The sequence below is a fragment of the Salvelinus alpinus genome, chromosome 21 (assembly GCF_045679555.1).
Source record: "Salvelinus alpinus chromosome 21, SLU_Salpinus.1, whole genome shotgun sequence".
Lineage (NCBI taxonomy): Eukaryota > Metazoa > Chordata > Actinopteri > Salmoniformes > Salmonidae > Salvelinus > Salvelinus alpinus.
Genome location: NC_092106.1, coordinates 48,222,572 through 48,240,225, shown reverse-complemented (window position 1 = coordinate 48,240,225; position 17,654 = coordinate 48,222,572). Strand labels below are relative to the sequence as shown.

At 44.2% G+C, this 17,654-nt stretch overlaps 1 protein-coding gene across 1 annotated transcript; it reads right to left on the bottom strand.

Annotated features, from left to right (window-relative positions):
- Positions 1-2,377: 2,377 nt before the first annotated feature.
- Positions 2,378-11,872, bottom strand: sult3st1 (sulfotransferase family 3, cytosolic sulfotransferase 1). The gene is made up of 6 exons (XM_071358089.1): positions 11,637-11,872; positions 4,355-4,557; positions 4,141-4,267; positions 3,657-3,751; positions 3,169-3,343; positions 2,378-2,940 (listed from the first exon to the last, which is right to left on the bottom strand). The coding sequence occupies exons 1-6, from the start codon at positions 11,776-11,778 to the stop codon at positions 2,813-2,815; spliced, it is 870 nt and encodes a 289-aa protein (XP_071214190.1). The 5' UTR covers positions 11,779-11,872; the 3' UTR covers positions 2,378-2,812.
- Positions 11,873-17,654: the final 5,782 nt, after the last annotated feature.

The following is a 17,654-nucleotide window of genomic DNA, read 5'->3' as shown; positions in this document are numbered from 1 at the left end:
TCTATACACCCTTATGTTATACTAGTCTATACACCCTTATGTTATACTGGTCTATACACCCTTATGTTATACTAGTCTATACACCCTAATGTTATACTAGTGAATACACCCTTATGTTATACTAGTCTATACACCCTTATGTTATAATAATGTATACACCCTTATGTTATACTAGTCTATACAGCCTTATGTTATACTAGTCTATACACCCTTATGTTATACTAGTCTATACACCCTTATGTTATACTGGTCTATACACCCTTATGTTATACTGGTCTATACACCCTTATGTTATACTAGTGTATATACCCGTATGTTATACTAGTCTATACACCCTTATGTTATACTAGTGGATACACCCTTATGTTATACTAGTCTATACACCCTTATGTTATACTAGTCTATACACCCTTATGTTATACTAGTCTATACACCCTTATGTTATACTAGTGGATACACCCTTATGTTATACTAGTCTATACACCCATATGTTATACTAGTCTATACACCCTTATGTTATACTAGTCTATACACCCTTATGTTATACTAGTCTATACACCCTTATGTTATACTAGTCTATACACCCTTATGTTGTACTAGTGTATACACCCTTATGTTATACTCGTCTATACACCCTTATGTTATACTAGTCTATACACCCTTATGTTATACTAGTCTATACACCCTTATGTTATACTAGTCTATACACCCTTATGTTATACTCGTCTATACACCCTTATGTTATACTCGTCTATACACCCTTATGTTATACTTATAAATTAATACATGGTGTGTGTGTGTGTGTGTGTGTGTGTGTGTGTGTGTGTGTGTGTGTGTGTGTGTGTGTGTGTGTGTGTGTGTGTGTGTGTGTGTGTGTGTGTGTGTGTGTGTGTGTGTGAATAGACGGATTTCCAATGATCTGACAGGAGCAAATGCACCTACTATGCAGGTTGGAAATCAAACAACTTTTCTGTTAAAAATAAATAAAACCGATCTGATCCCTACACAGGCTCAAGGGGAACCAGGGAGGGCGGGTCTTCCGGTGCCAGTACCCCTTGCAATTCTTCAGAATCCTTGAGTCCCAAAAAACTATTCTGTCGGAGCCACAATAATGTCCCGTTTCTTTGACTTCTTTGAGACTTGTGCTGTACAGTTTATAACTGTGGCAATGAGTGGAACAAAATCCACTTTTATAACATCCAGGGTATCTTTTGTCTGGCAGCAAACATTTACTACAGGCTGTGGTGTTCCCATTAACATCTCTTCACTAGAATCACTTGTTTTCTCAATTATTTTAATGGCCTCCGCGTAGGAGATTCGAATGACCGCTCTAACTTTTTGCCAACTCAATTTCCTTCACCCTTACAGGGCTCTACAGGAACTCAGGATCATGATCCCCACCTTAATTTCCTTCACCCTTACAGGGCTCTACAGGAACTCAGGATCATGATCCCCACCTTAATTTCCTTCACCCTTACAGGGCTCTACAGGAACTCAGGATCATGATCCCCACCTTAATTTCCTTCACCCTTACAGGGCTCTACAGGAACTCAGGATCATGATCAACACCATAATTGCAACACAGTCGTCCTTCTACACACCGGTTCTTCAGTATACTCCGTTCGTCTGCACACACTTGAAACAAGGCCAAATCCTTTACAATTCTTGCACTGCAGTGATTTGAGGACGAAAGCTCTTACATCGTATTTTACATAACCAAGCTTCACATGCGTAGGTATTTGCTCTTTATCAAAAAGAAAAACAACGGGACCGACAGACTTCCTTATTTTTCTCCATTCACCCAGCGGGTCAGACGCCGGGCACCAACCACACCAGGAAATATCTTCAGGTATTAAACCTGAACATCCGTCGTCACCCCTGAGATGACTCCTTTGAACGGGCGCTCTACTCCGAAGTTCAAAACACAAAACTTCTGTTTTCTGGATTCTTTTGAATCTCACTGCAATCACCCTCTGTTCTTCAGAAATACAATAAATCGGAATAAGACCACTCCTAGTCACTCTGACAATACTCCACTTTTCCAAGCTCATACTTCACCATTTTCGACACCTCAAACCGGTTTCCCACATATGCATCCTTACTCAAAAAAAAACGCATCCCAATAAGACGCGATTCATTATTGTTTAACACACGTTTCCTCCACTCCAGTTTTAGACTATTTCCATTTTGTTCCAGTTTTCGATACTACTGTTGTCCACTCAGAACATTCGTCTAATTTACTCGACCCACTGCTTGATTCCAACTCAGCATCTTCCTCCATCTTCCCCGCCCTTCGGGCTCGGCTGTACTGTCGGCGAGCGTTCTCTTTACCTCAAAATAAATAAATAAATATTCATTCAAATGAAAGATCTGAGTCTGACAGTATTGTTTCATTTAATTCCTCATCAATACAAAAAAAAAAAAATGGTTTAGGAATTGTCAAGTTTTGGTATATTCAACAGATAACTGACATGAATGTCGTTAGCAGAGTGTCCACTGGGAGGTTTGTGGCGGCAGAGCTGTAGGCTCCGCCCTTCTATCACTGTAGACTTGCATTGTCATCCTTCCAAGTCTGGAATCATCTGTTGGAACTCCTGAACGTGAGGAGGTAGAGGAAGCCAGGGAGCTGAGGCTCACATCACTCTGATTGTTGAGCCATGTCCCAGGTAGAGGAAGCCAGCGAGCTGAGGCTCTCATCACTCTGATTGTTGAGCCATGTCCCAGGTAGAGGAAGCCAGCGAGCTGAGGCTCCCATCACTCTGATTGTTGAGCCATGTCCCGGGTAGAGGAAGCCAGCGAGCTGAGGCTCTCATCACTCTGATTGTTGAGCCATGTCCCAGATGAACTTCAGAGTCATGTCTTTCATCCGTTCCTTATAGACCTGGTCAAACCTCTCACTCTGGGCCACTGTGAACACGTTCTTCCACTCCCCGATTTTACCTGCCACAGCACAACCAACATGTCATTATTCAGAGTAGGAACATTATAAAATGGTTAATATGCAGTTTATTTATAAACAGTTTATTTTTTCTTCTCCCCCAATCTCAGGCCCATATTCATGAAGCGTCTCAGAGTAGAAGTGCTGATCTAGGATCAGGCCACTGTGTCCCATGTGATCTTATTCATTATGATCTGAAAGGCAGAACTGATCCTAGATCAGGGCCTGACCTTTGCGCAGGAACTGCCCCTTTTTGAGAATGTCTTCTGGTATGAACTCATAGTTGGCCTTGCGGTCGTTTTTCATGTTTTTGAACGTGGCTTTTTCCACGATCTTGTTGATGTCTGCTTCAGTCAGGTCCCTCTCCAGGAAACGGCAGATCTTCGTCACGGCTGTCTTCAGATCCTGAGAAAGGAAAAGCATGTCCATTTAAAGATGGAACCCTGTGCCCTGGGGTTGGTCAAGTGGTGAAGGCCACTGCCCTTCGGGACATTAACAATCCCCTGCCTGTGTGGGATCACATGCCAGTCCCACAGAACTTCTACACACTCTGTCCTCTGTCTGTCTCTCTCTTCATTTCATGTCCATCCTTGTTAATAAAATCGGAAAATTAGGTGGAAATATTGAGGGATAGGTAAAGTCAGGCTGGTTGGTTGTCTCTAGCTAGCTATCCAGGTCAGAGGTCATACGGGTGTCAGATGAGTCTGTAATATCTTACCATGATCATGTCCTCATAGGTAAGAAACAGGATGTTGTACTGGTCTCTCTTACTGTGCCACTCTCTGATGTGGTCAAACCAGGACGAAGCACCAACTGTAGGGCAAATAACAGGGTCATAACAGGCTGTGTCACCAAGGTCAATACAGTATTCATGGATTGGTCAAAAGTAGTGTAACTGTGAATATTTAGGACACAGGCTGTCGGGGTCATAACAGGCTGTCGGGGTCATAACAGGCTGTCGGGGTCATAACAGGCTGTCGGGGTCATAACAGGCTGTCGGGGTCATAACAGGCTGTCGGGGTCGGGGTCATAACAGCCTTGTCTCAGTATGTAATAACAGGCTGTTGAGTACCACATGGAACCCTATTCCCTATTTGACCAGAGCCCTATTGGCCATGGTGAAAATTAGTTCACTATGTAGGGAATAGGGTATTCATTTGGGACACAACCATGGTGTTTTATGAATGATGTCTTTACTCTACCATTCCCTGCTAACCACTGGTCCAGAAAGTCCTCGAAGCACTTTGGAGTCTCAAACATGGCCCAGTTAACACACCAGTGATAGTAGGAAGTCACGTTGTCCTTTGGGTTCCGCATCACATAGATCATCTGAGAATAAGAGAGATATTTACAGCCCTACGGGCCTCCATGTAGGGTAGCTCCATTACCATTCTCATTCTACCCTCCTTTGCCTACCTTTGCCTTCTTGTCCCTCAGGCCTGGGGGCATGAGTACAGGGGTGAGGTGGGAGGCGAATAGCCGCGGGTTAGGGCGTAAGGAATAGTCAGGGCGTTTGTCAATATACTCCAGCCATGGCATCATCTCCAAGTTGTTGGGATAGATATCACCCATCTCTGACTCGCAGATAGAAGTGATGATCTGCTGTGCCCAGATTGTTCCTGCAGGTTAGGAAAGGTGTCAGTCATAAAGCGCTTGGGGCCGACTTGGTGGAAAGGGGATTCGAAAAACAACAAAGCGGCCACCCTGCCAGAGCTGAAAGGGCTGGAGTAAAACAAGCATTAAGACAGTTGAACTATTTCCTCATGAGAAATGTTTAAGTTATATATATATACAGTGGGGAGAACAAGTATTTGATACACTGCCGATTTTGCAGGTTTTCCTACTTACAAAGCATGTAGAGGTCTGTAATTTTTATCATAGGTACACTTCAACTGTGAGAGACGGAATCTAAAACAAAAATCCAGAAAATCACATTGTATGATTTTTAAGTAAATAATTTGCATTTTATTGCATGACATAAGTATTTGATACATCAGAAAAGCAGAACTTAATATTTGGTACAGAAACCTTTGTGTGCAATTACAGAGATCATACGTTTCCTGTAGTTCTTGACCAGGTTTGCACACACTGCAGCAGGGATTTTGGCCCACTCCTCCATACAGACCTTCTCCAGATCCTTCAGGTTTCGGGGCTGTCGCTGGGCAATACGGACTTTCAGCTCCCTCCAAAGATTTTCTATTGGGTTCAGGTCTGGAGACTGGCTAGGCTACTCCAGGACCTTGAGATGCTTCTTACGGAGCCACTCCTTAGTTGCCCTGGCTGTGTGTTTCGGGTCGTTGTCATGCTGGAAGAACCAGCCACGACCCATCTTCAATGCTCTTACTGAGGGAAGGAGGTTGTTGGCCAAGATCTCGCGATACATGGCCCCATCCATCCTCCCCTCAATACGGTGCAGTCGTCCTGTCCCCTTTGCAGAAAAGCATCCCCAAAGAATGATGTTTCCACCTCCATGCTTCACGGTTGGGATGGTGTTCTTGGGGTTGTACTCATCCTTCTTCTTCCTCCAAACACGGCGAGTGGAGTTTAGACCAAAAAGCTCTATTTTTGTCTCATCAGACCACATGACCTTCTCCCATTCCTCCTCTGGATCATCCAGATGGTCATTGGCAAACTTCAGACGGGCCTGGACATAAGCTGGCTTGAGCAGGGGGATCTTGCGTGCGCTGCAGGATTTTAATCCATGACGGCATGGTGTGTTACTAATGGTTTTCTTTGAGACTGTGGTCCCAGCTCTCTTCAGGTCATTGACCAGGTCCTGCCGTGTAGTTCTGGGCTGATCCCTCACCTTCCTCATGATCATTGATGCCCCACGAGGTGAGATCTTGCATGGAGCCCCAGACCGAGGGTGATTGACCGTCATCTTGAACTTCTTCCATTTTCTAATAATTGCGCCAACAGTTGTTGCCTTCTCACCAAGCTGCTTGCCTATTGTCCTGTAGCCCATCCCAGCCTTGTGCAGGTCTACAATTGTATCCCTGATGTCCTTACACAGCTCTCTGGTCTTGGCCATTGTGGAGAGGTTGGAGTCTGTTTGATTGAGTGTGTGGACAGGTGTCTTTTATACAGGTAACGAGTTCAAACAGGTGCAGTTAATACAGGTAATGAGTGAAGAACAGGAGGGCTTCTTAAAGAAAAACTAACAGGTCTGTGAGAGCCGGAATTCTTACTGGTTGGTAGGTGATCAAATACTTATGTCATGCAATAAAATGCAAATTAATTACTTAAAAATCATACAATGTGATTTTCTGGATTTTTGTTTTAGATTCCGTCTCTCACAGTTGAAGTGTACCTATGATAAAAATTACAGACCTCTACATGCTTTGTAAGTAGGAAAACTTGCAAAATCGGCAGTGTATCAAATACTTGTTCTCCCCACTGTATAACTATATAATATATAAGTAGCAGTCAAAAGTTTTGGACACACCAACTCATTTAAGGGTTTATCTTTATTTTTATTTTCATGTAGTAACCAAAAATGTGTTAAACAAATCAAAATATATTTTAGATTTTAGATTCTTCAAAGTAGCTACCCTTTGCCTTGATGACAGCTTTGCACACTTTTGGCATTCTCTCAACCAGCTTCATGAGGAATGCTTTTCCAACAGTCTTGAAGGAGTTCCCACATATGCTGAGCACTTGTTGGCTCCTTTTCCTTCACTCTGCGGTCCAACTCATCCCAAACCATCTCATTTGGGTTGAGATCGAGTGATTGTGGAGGCCAGTTCATCTGATGCAGCACTTCATCACTCTCCTTGGTCAAATAGACAATACACAGCCTGGAGGTGTGTTTTGGGTAATTGCCCTGTTGAAAAACTAATGATAGTCCCACTAAGCGTAAACTAGATGGGATGACGTATTGCTGCAGAATGCTGTGGTACCCATGCTGGTTAAGTGTGCCTTGAAATTTAAATAAATCACTGACAGTGCCAAGAGCAAATCACCCACACACCATCACACCTCCTCCTCCATGCTTCACGGTGGGAACCACATATGCAGAGATCATCCATTCACCTACTCTGCGTCTCACAAAGACACGGCGGTTGGAACCAAAAATCTCAAATTTGGACTCAGACCAAAGGACAGATTTCCACCGGTCTAATGTCCATTGCTCGTGTTTCTTGGCCCAAGCAAGTCTCTTCTTATTATTGGTGTCCTTTAGTAGTGGTTTCTTTGCAGCAATTTGACCATGAGGAAAAGGCTGCTGAAGTTCTATCAACGCATCAACTGTAGTACTCGCGCTGCTAAAACACTCAACCACTGCTACTCCAACTTCTGGGATGCAAAAAGGCCCTCCCCCGCACTACTTTCGGCAAATCTGACCACGACTCCAACAGGAAGTACCCGTGCTAAGGACTATTCAATGCTGGTCTGACCAATCGGAATCAACGCTTCAAGATTGTTTTGATCAAGCGGACTGGGATATGTTCCAGGTAGCTTTCGAGAATAGTATTGACGAATATACTGATACGTTGACTGAGTTTATCAGGAAGCGTATAGGGGATGTTGTTCCCACTGTGACTAATTAAACCTACCCGAACCAGAAGCTGTGGATAGATGGCAGCATTCGCGCAAAACTGAAAGCGCGAACCATCGCATTCAACCATGGCAAGTTGACTGGGAATATGGCAGAATACAAACAGTGTAGTTATTCCCTCCGCAAGGCAATCAAACAGTCAAAACGTCAGTATAGAGACGAAATGGAGTCACAATTCAATGGCTCAGACACGAGACGTATGTTGCAGGGTCTACAAACAATCACGGACTACTAAAGGAAAACCAGCCACGTCACGGACACCGACGTCTTGCTTCCGGACAAGCTAAACATCTTCTTTGCCCGCTTTGAGGATAACACAGTGCCACCGACACGGCCCGCTACCAAGGACTGTGGGCTCTCCTTCTCCGTGGCCGACGTGAGTAAGACATTTAAGCGTGTTAACCCTCGCAAGGCTGCCGGCCCAGACAGCATCTCTAGCCGCGTCCTGAGAGCATGCGCAGACCAGCTGGCTGGTGTGTTTACGGACATATTCAATCAATCCCTATCCCAGTCTGCTGTCCCCACATGCTTCAAGATGGCCACCATTGTTCCTGTACCCAAGAAAGCAAAGGTAACTGAACTAAATGACTATAGCCCCATAGCACTCACTTCTGTCATCATAAAGTGCTTTGAGAGACTAGTTAAGGATCATATCACCTCTACCTTACCTGTCACCATAGACCCACTTCAATTTGTTTAACGCCCCAATAGATGATGCAATCGCCATCGCAATGCACACTGCCCTATCCCATCTGGACAAGAGGAATACCTACGTAAGAATGCTGTTCATTGACTATAGCTCAGCATTCAACACCATAGTACCCTCCAAGCTCATCATTAAGCTCAAGGCCCTGGGTTTGAACCCCGCCCCGTGCAACTGGGTCCTGGACTTCCTGATAGGGCGCCCCCAGCTGGTGAAGGTAGGAAACAACACCTCCACTTCGCTGATCCTCAACACTGGGGCCCCACAAGGGTGCGTGCTCAGCCCCCTCCTGTACTCCCTGTTCACCCATGACTGCGTGGCCACACACATCTCCAACTCAATCATCAAATTTTCAGATGACACAACTGTAGTAAGCTTGATTACCAACAATGACGAGACAGCCAACAGGGAGGAGGTGAGGGCTCTGGGAGTGTGGTTCCAGGAAAATAACCTCTCACTCAACGTCAACAAAACAAAGGAGATGATCGTGGACTTCAGGAAACAGCAGAGGGAGCACCCCTCTATCCACATCGACCGGACCACAGTGGAGAAGGTGGAAAGCTTCAAGTTCCTCGGCGTACACATCACTGACAAACTGAAATGGTCCACCCACAGACAGTGTGGTGAAGGCGCAACGGCGCCTCTTCAACCTCAGGAGGCTGAAGAAATTTGGCTTGTCACCTAAAACCCTCACAAACTTTTACAGATGCACAATTGAGAGCATCCTTTCGGGCTGTATCACCGCCTGGTACGGCAACTGCAACTCCCACAAACGCAGGGTTCTCCAGAGGATGGTGCTGTCTGCCCAACGCATCACCGGGAGCAAACTACCTGCCCTCCAGGACACCAACAGCACCCAATGTCACAGGAAGGCCAAAAAGATCATCAAGGACAACAACCACCCGAGCCACTGCCTGTTCATACCGCTATCATCCAGAAGGCGAGGTCAGTACAGGTCAATCAAAGCTAGGACCGAGAGACTGAAAAACAGCTTCTATCTCAAGGCCATCAGAATGTTAAATAGCCATCACTAGCACAGAGAGGCTGCTGCCTGTATACACAGACTTGAAATTACTGGCCACTTTAATAAATGGAACACCAGTCACTTTAATAATGTTTACATATTTTGCATTACTCATCTCATCTGTATATACTGTATTCTATATTATCTACTGTATCTTAGTCTATGCATTACTCATCTCATATGTATATACTGTATTCTATACTATCTACTGTATCTTAGTCTATGCCACTCTGACATTGCTCGTCTATATATTTATATATTCTTAATTCCATTCCTTTACTTAGATTTGTGTGTATTGGGTATATGTTGTGAAACTGTTAGATATTACTTGTTAGATATTACTGCACCGTCGAAGCTAGAAACACAAGCATTTCGCTACACCCGCAATAACATCTGCTAAACACGTGTATGTGACCAATAACATCTGTTAAACACGTGTACGTGACCAATAACATATGTTAAACACGTGTATGTGACCAATAACATCTGTTAAACATGTGTATGTGACCAATAACATCTGCTAAACACGTGTATGTGACCAATAACATCTGTTAAACACGTGTATGTGACCAATAACATCTGCTAAACACGTGTATGTGACCAATAACATCTGATTTGATGAAGGCCTGATTCATGCAGTCTCCTCTGAACAGTTGATGTTGAGATGTGTCTGTTAATTGAACTCTGTTATTTGGGCTGTAATCGTAGGTGCAGTTAACTCGAATGAACTTATCCTCTGCAGCAGAGGTAACTTTGGGTCTTCCTTACCTATGGCTGTCCTCATGAGAGCCAGTTTCATCATAACGCTTGATGGTTTTTGCAACTGCACTTGAAGAAACTTTCAAAGTTCTTGACATTTTCCAGATTGACTGACCTTCATGTCTTAAAGTAATGATGGCCTGTCGTTTCTCTTTGCTTATTTGAGCTGTTCTTGACATAATATGGACTTGGTCTTTTACCAAATAGGGCTATCTGTCACGACTTCAACCGAGGCAGGCTCTCCTTCCCGTTCGGGTGGCGCTCGGCGGTCGTCGTCACCGGCCTACTAGCTGCCACTGACTCTTTTTCCTCCCCCTCCTTATGTGTTTATTTGTATCACCTGTGTTCAGTTAGTTGTTAATTAGTGTGGCTTTATTAGTCAGCCAGCCCGTACGCTTCTTTGTGCGGGATTGTTATATTGTAGCTTTTGGATTTCGGGAGTGTATATTGTTATTGTGGACTGGGTTTGTTTCTCGTGTCGTTGGACCGTTGTGTATGACACCCAGTAAGTCCGTGTTGGACATTTTGTTTGCCAGTTGGGCATTAAAGACTCAACATATTGAAGCTCTGCTGTTCCTGCGTCTGACTTCGCACCCCCCGACACCCAGGTCGTTACACTATCTTTTGTATACCACCCTTACCTTGTCACAACACAACTGATTGGCTCAAACGCATTAAGAAGGAATGATTCCACAAATTAACTTTAAACAAGGCACACCTGTTAATTGAAATGCATTCCAGGTCATTACCTCATGAAGCTGGTTGAGAGAATGCCAAGAGTGTGCAAAGCTGTCCTCAAGGCAAAGGGTGACTACTTTGAAGAATCTCAAATATAAAATATATTTTGATTTGTTTAAAACATTTTTGGTTACTACATGATTCCATATGTGTTATTTCATAGTTTTGATGTCTTCACTATTATTCTACAATGTAGAAAATAGTAAAAATAAAGTAAAACCCTGGAATGAGTAGGTGTGTCCAAACTTTTGAATGGTACTGTATATATACAGCTCTGGAACAAATTAAGAGACCACTGCAAAATTATCAGTTTCTCTGGTTTGACTATTTATAGGTCTGTGTTTGGGAAAAATGAACATTTATGTTTTATTCTATAAACTACTGACAACATTTCTCCCAAATTCTAAATAAAAATATTGTGTGCGGCTTGGCAGGGTCGCTTTTAGGAGGACGTGTGTCCTCCTAAAAGCGACCCTGCCAAGCCGCACTGCTTCTTGACACACTGCTCGCTTTACCCGGAAGCCAGCCGTACCAATGTGTCGGAGGAAACACTAGAGCGCGATAGGACAAGGACATCACCGCCAGCCAAACCTTCCCCTAACCCGGTCGCGGCCGGCTGCGACACAGCCCGGGATCGAACCCTGTAATGACGCCTCGAGCACTGCAGTGCCCAGACCGCTGCGCCACTTTCGGATATAAGTTATATTTTTCAATAATCAATGGATATCACTAATTTAAAAGTCCAAAGATGGATGTTCCAATCCCGGATTTCCCTTTAACTTTCTAAAATGCTCTCCTCATTGATTACCTAAACAGAGCCGAAATCGCAACCTTTTTCATGGCTAGCATCCCCAAGTATGATAAATGTCTCTAGACCATCTCAAACGCTGTTTTTCCATCCAATAGATTTGTCACTCACCTGACTTAGGGTAAGTGACCAGAAAGATGTCACTGTCCCGGATCTCAAAGGTCTGCAGGGAGTCAATGTGCTCAGCGTTGACCAAATCCTTCGCAAAAACATAGTCCTTGTACTTGACCAGGTCATCGGTGAGCTTCTCCATAATAATTATAGTTTTGTATAAAAATTTGTATCTACAGTGGGATATGAATAGCTATGCTGCAAAGAACCAAATGAAGTTGGAATTACAGCACGTTTAGACTTTGGAACCTGTGATAAGGTTCGCGGAGTTATTACGAGTAAGATTCACTGACGTTGCAATAAAGTACACTCCTGAGTCGTCATTCTAACGCTACGACATACAGTGCAGTCAGTAAGTATTCAGACCCCTTGACTCTTTCCACATTTTGTTACATTACATTCTTATTCTACAATAGATTAAATCGTGGGCCCCCCCCCCCCCCCCATCAATCTACACACAATACCCCATAATGACAAAGCAAAAACAGGTTTTTAGAAATTTTTGCAAATGTATTACAAAAATAAATAAATAAATGAAATATCACATTTACATAAGTATTCAGACGCTATATTCAATACTTTGTTGAAGCACCTTTGGCAGCGATTACAGCCTTGAGTCTTCTTGGGTATGACGCTACAAGCTTGGCACACCTGTATTTGAGGAGTTTCTCCCATTCTTCTCTGCAGATCCTTTCAAGCTTTGATTGGTGGAGTGCTGCAGAGACCCTTATGTTATACTAGTCTATACACCCTTATGTTATACTAGTGTATACACCCTTATGTTATACTAGTCTATACAACCTTATGTTAAACTAGTGGTTTACACCCTTATGTTATACTAGTGGTTTACACCCTTATGTTATACTAGTGGTTTACACCCTTATGTTATACTAGTGGTTTACACCCTTATGTTAAACTAGTGGTTTACACCCTTATGTTAAACTAGTGGTTTACACCCTTATGTTAAACTAGTGGTTTACACCCTTATGTTAAACTAGTGGTTTACACCCTTATGTTATACTAGTGGTTTACACCCTTATGTTAAACTAGTGGTTTACACCCTTATGTTAAACTAGTGGTTTACACCCTTATGTTAAACTAGTGGTTTACACCCTTATGTTATACTAGTGGTTTACACCCTTATGTTATACTAGTGGTTTACACCCTTATGTTAAACTAGTGGTTTACACCCTTGCGTTACACTGACAGTGAGGATTTGTGAAGAGCAGAATTAACAACCTCTGTATCATCAAAACAGTTGCTTATTGAGGTGTTAAAGTTCAGTTAGTCATTGTTATGTAAATGCAGGCTGTAAAGTACCAGTGGCCTGGCTTTGGCCCCAAGTGAGAGCAGGGGAGGGGGGGGGGGGACAGACAGGTAGATGGGTAGACAGACTTCCAGTGTGTGAAGAAAGCACTGAGGTGAGGGGTACACTTCTCCTCCTCTCGTCTCTCTACCTCTCCTTCCTCCCCCCTGTTCCTCTGGTTAGGAGTTAAAGCGGGGACTGGGTCTGGAGAGATGAGCCTCTCCCACTGCCTTTCTCCCTGGCCAACCCTGAGGAGGTACAGAAACACAGACATGTTGATTCTGCTGTCACAGACAAGGGCTGAATAATACCAAGCTGACACCAGTGTCAGTACAGAGATTTGTCAAAAAGGCCATGTCTGAGATGGAGCAAAATAAAGTTGACCGTACATCATCTGACTTTAAGAAGAGAACGGATGGATGGGTTACTGTCACGAGGTGTTTTTTTTTATAAACTACACTTCCTAAACACAATCATATTGTCAAAGTAGGTCATTTCAGAGAGAGAAAAGCCAGATAGTGAGCCACCAGATGTTCTGGCACTAGCACTGCATCTAGTAAAAGCTGTGGAAACTACATTTCCTAAACACAACAATAATCTAGCAATATCGCTCATCCAGCAGCTCCTGCAGTTAGAATGGCCCCCGAAGGAGATGGCTGCCGTTTTACGATCCCCTAACCAATTGTGCTAATTTGTGTGTGTTTTTTTCACGTTATTTGTAACTTATTTTGAACATAATGTTTCTGCCACCGTGTCTTAAGACCTGAAAAGAGCTTCTAGATATCAGGATAACGATTACTCACCCCGTACTGGAGGAATCATTTTTCTTTAATGAGTCGGACGGGAAGGATTTACTTCAGAAGCCCGACAAGGCCCTCATCCCCGTCATTTGCAGGAGAAAGAGAAGGAGATATCAGGGACGAAGATCCGGGTGCCTTGTAAGGATCTGACGCCGAGAGGGTAAGCTACCTTTACCATCGTTCCTATTAGCCAATGTACAATCAATCGATAATAAAATAGACTAACTACGATCACCTATATCCTACCAACGGGACATTAAAAACTGTAATATCTTATGTTTCACCGAGTCGTGGCTGAACGACGACATTAATAACATACAGCTAGTGGATTTTACACTTTTTCGACAGGATAGAACAGCGGCCTCTGGTAAGACAAGGGGCGACGATCTATGTATATTTGAAAACAACAGCTGGAGCACGAAATCTAAGGAAGTCTCAAAGTTCTGCTCGCCTGAGGTAGAGTATCTCATGATAAGCTGTAGACCACACTATTTACCAAGAGAGTTTATCTGTATTTTTCGCAGCTGTCTATATACCACCACAAACCGATGCTGGCACTAAGACCGCACTCAACCAGCTGTATACGGCCATGAGCAAACAGGAAAATGCTCATCCAGAGGCGGCACTCCTAGTGGCCGGGGACTTTAATGCAGGGAAACTTTAATCCATTTGACCTAATTTCTATCAGCATGTTAATTGTGCAACAAGAGGGGCAAAAAAACTCCAGACCATCTTTACTCCACACACAGAGATGCGTACAAAGCTCTCCCTCGCCCTCCATTTGGCAAATCTGACCATAATTCTATCCTCCTGATTCCTGCTTACAAGCAAAAACAAAAGCAGGAAGCACCAGTGACTAGATCAATAAGAAAGTGGTCAGATGAAGCAGATGCTAAGCTACAGGACTGTTTTGCTACCAGAGACTGGAATATGTTCAGGGATTCTTCCGATGGCATTGAGGAGTACACCACAACAGTCACTGGCTTCATCAATAAGTGCATCGATGACGTCGTCCCCACAGTAACCATACGTACATACCCCAACCAGAAGCCATGGATTACAGGCAACATCCGCACTGAGCTAAAGGGTAGAGCTACTGCTTTCAAGGAGCGGGACTCTAACCCGGAAGCTTATAAAAAAAATCCTGCTATGCCCTCCGACGAACCATCAAACAGGCAAAGCGTCAATACAGAACTAAGACTGAATCATACTACACCGGCTCCGACGCTCGTCGGATGTGGCAGGGCTTGCAAACTATTACAGACTACAAAGGGAAGCACAGCAGCAAGCTGCCCAGTGACACAAGCCTACCAGACAAGCTAAATTACTTCTTTGCTCGCTTCGAGAGCAAGTAACACTGAAGTATGCATGAGAGCATCAGCTGTTCTGGACGACTGTGTGATCACGCTCTCCATAGCCGATGTGAGTAAGACCTTTAAACAGGTCAACATTCACAAGGCCGCAAGGCCAGACAGATTACAAGGACATGTACTCCGAGCATGCGCTGACCAACTGGCAAGTCTCCTCACTGACATTTTCAACCTGTCCCTGACTGAGTCTGTAATAACAACATATTTCAAGCAGACCACCATAGTCCCTGTGCCCAAGAACACTAAGGTAACCTGCCTAAAGGACTACCGACTCATAGCACTCACGTCTGTAGCCATGAAGTGCTTTGAAAGGCTGTTCATGGCTCACATCAACACCATTATCCCAGAAACCCTAGACCCACTCCAATTTGCATAACGCCCCAACAGTTCCACAGATGATGCAATCTCTATTGCACTCCACACTGCCCTCTCCCACCTGAACAAGAGGAACACATATGTGAGAATGCTGTTCATTGACTACAGCTCAGTGTTCAACACCATAGTGCCCTACAAGCTCATCACTAAGCTCAGGACCCTGGGACCGCCCTCTGCTACTAAATCCTGGACTTCCTGACGGGCCGCCCCCAGGTGGTAAGGGTAGGTAACACCACACCCGCCACGCTGACCCTCAACACGGCGGCCCCTCAGGGGTGCGTGCTTAGTCCCCTCCTGGACTCCCTGCTCACCCACGACTGCGTGGCCACGCACGACACCAACACAGTCGTGAAGAAGGTACGACATCGCCTCTTCCACCTCAGGAGGCTGAAAAGATTTGGAGTGGGCCCTCAGATCCTCAAAGTTCTTCAAGCTACACCATCGAGAGCATCCTGACTGGCTGCATCACTGGTATGGCAACTGCTTGGCATCCAACCGCAAGGCATTCGAGAGTAATGCGTACAGCCAGTACATCACCAGGGCCGAGCTCCCTGCCATTCAGGACCTCTATACCAGGCGAAGTCAGAGGAAGGCCTGGGCGCTGAGGACGCCGATTAAGGAAGCCCCCCGCACCCCTCTGATTCAGAGGGGTTGGGTTAAATGCGGAGGACACATTTCGGTTGAATGCATTCAGTTGTGCAACTGACTAGGTATCCCCCTTTCCTTCCCCCGATCCTGCTAAATAGTTAAGCAAATAGCTACCCGAACTATCTGTATTGACCCTATTGCAGGAACTCTCTTGACTGATCACATATGCTGCTGCTACTGTTTATTATCTATCCTGTTGCCTAGTCACTTTACCTCAACCTATATGTCAGTGGCGGTCAGTGCCATTTAAGATGAGGGAGGATGATTATTATAATTTCTTTGCATGGCCTTATTTCTATTACAACATATTGGATGACTGTCATTCATATTCACCTTGTTCAATGTAACAGCGATAGGTTTAGGCTACTACATGATACTAGAATGTTCCCTATACCCACCATGAGGTTGCTACAACCTAGCCTATGAATGAAAGTTTACAACGTAGGAGCACAGGTCGAGAGAAATTTAAGTAATCAAGGTGACAGACGGTGACACATTCGATACCGCCTTGCACACTCTTGCCTGCGTCTAGGGTGCAATCATTAGACCAAGAGTTGCAAATTAAAGTTTCTATTGGACAAATTCAGGTATGCTTATCCCCTTTTCATTCAGTTCGCTTCCGTTTAAGAAACGTTTTTCAACAGAATCTGCCGAATGAATACACCTCTGATCACACGCAAACACAGTTCACTATAGCAGCCACATACAAAGAGCATGATCTTTTGATCGTTGTATAATTACTTCTCGTATCTATGTGCTCTCCTCCTCTCACCTTTTCCTTTCGCTTGTGGACTTCAGTGCACAACACATCAGCTGTCTATAACCAGGCGAAAAAACCTTTCCAAGCCAAACCTTCATATCATAACCGCTAACCGGTACACACAGTTTACATTGTTGTCACCATATTAGTGTCATAGGCAACATAGCTACTAGAACTAATGCGTTAGTAAACCCGCTACAATCATGCAGTAGTGTGCAGTCAGCAGCAAGCAGTTCAGCAGTTACACTGGCCGGCCCTGTGGCAATAAATTAATAAAACCAAAAGCTTACCCGAACTTGGAAGAGTTCCATCATTGGCTAGCCATAGCCAGCTAGCTAAAATAGCATCCCTCTCTGTTTGAGCCGGGTGTTTTAGTACACTAAACTAGCTAGCTCTCATTCTCTAGTGAAAAAAAATACTAAGAACGAAATATAGCTCTCTCTCTCGCTTCTCCTTCATTTTTTAAAATAAATACATTTGTTCAAAACTGTTCCAACTATTGTCTTTCTCTCTTTGAGTCAACTACTCACTACATTTTATACCCTGCAGTGCTAGCTAGCTGTAGCTTATGCTTTCAGTACTAGATTCATTCTCTGATCCTTTGATTGGGTGGACAACATGTCAGTTCATGCTGAAAGAGCTCTGATAGGTTGGAGGACGTCCTCCGGAAGTTTCCATAATTACAATTACTGCGTAAGTCTATGGAAGGGGGTGAGAACCATGAGCCTCCTAGGTTTTGTATTGAAGTCAATGTACCCA

What these genes read in the sequence shown, in the direction of transcription:
- sult3st1 (XM_071358089.1), bottom strand. Translation starts at nt 11,778, where the DNA reads ATGGAGAAGCTCACCGATGACCTGGTCAAGTACAAGGACTATGTTTTT. An exon ending in CCTATGAGGACATGATCATG is followed by an intron (nt 3,344 to 3,656) that starts GTAAGATATTAC and finishes TTCCTTTCTCAG; the next exon opens with GATCTGAAGACAGCCGTGAC. An exon ending in GGGGCAGTTCCTGCGCAAAG is followed by an intron (nt 2,941 to 3,168) that starts GTCAGGCCCTGA and finishes GTGCTGTGGCAG; the next exon opens with GTAAAATCGGGGAGTGGAAG.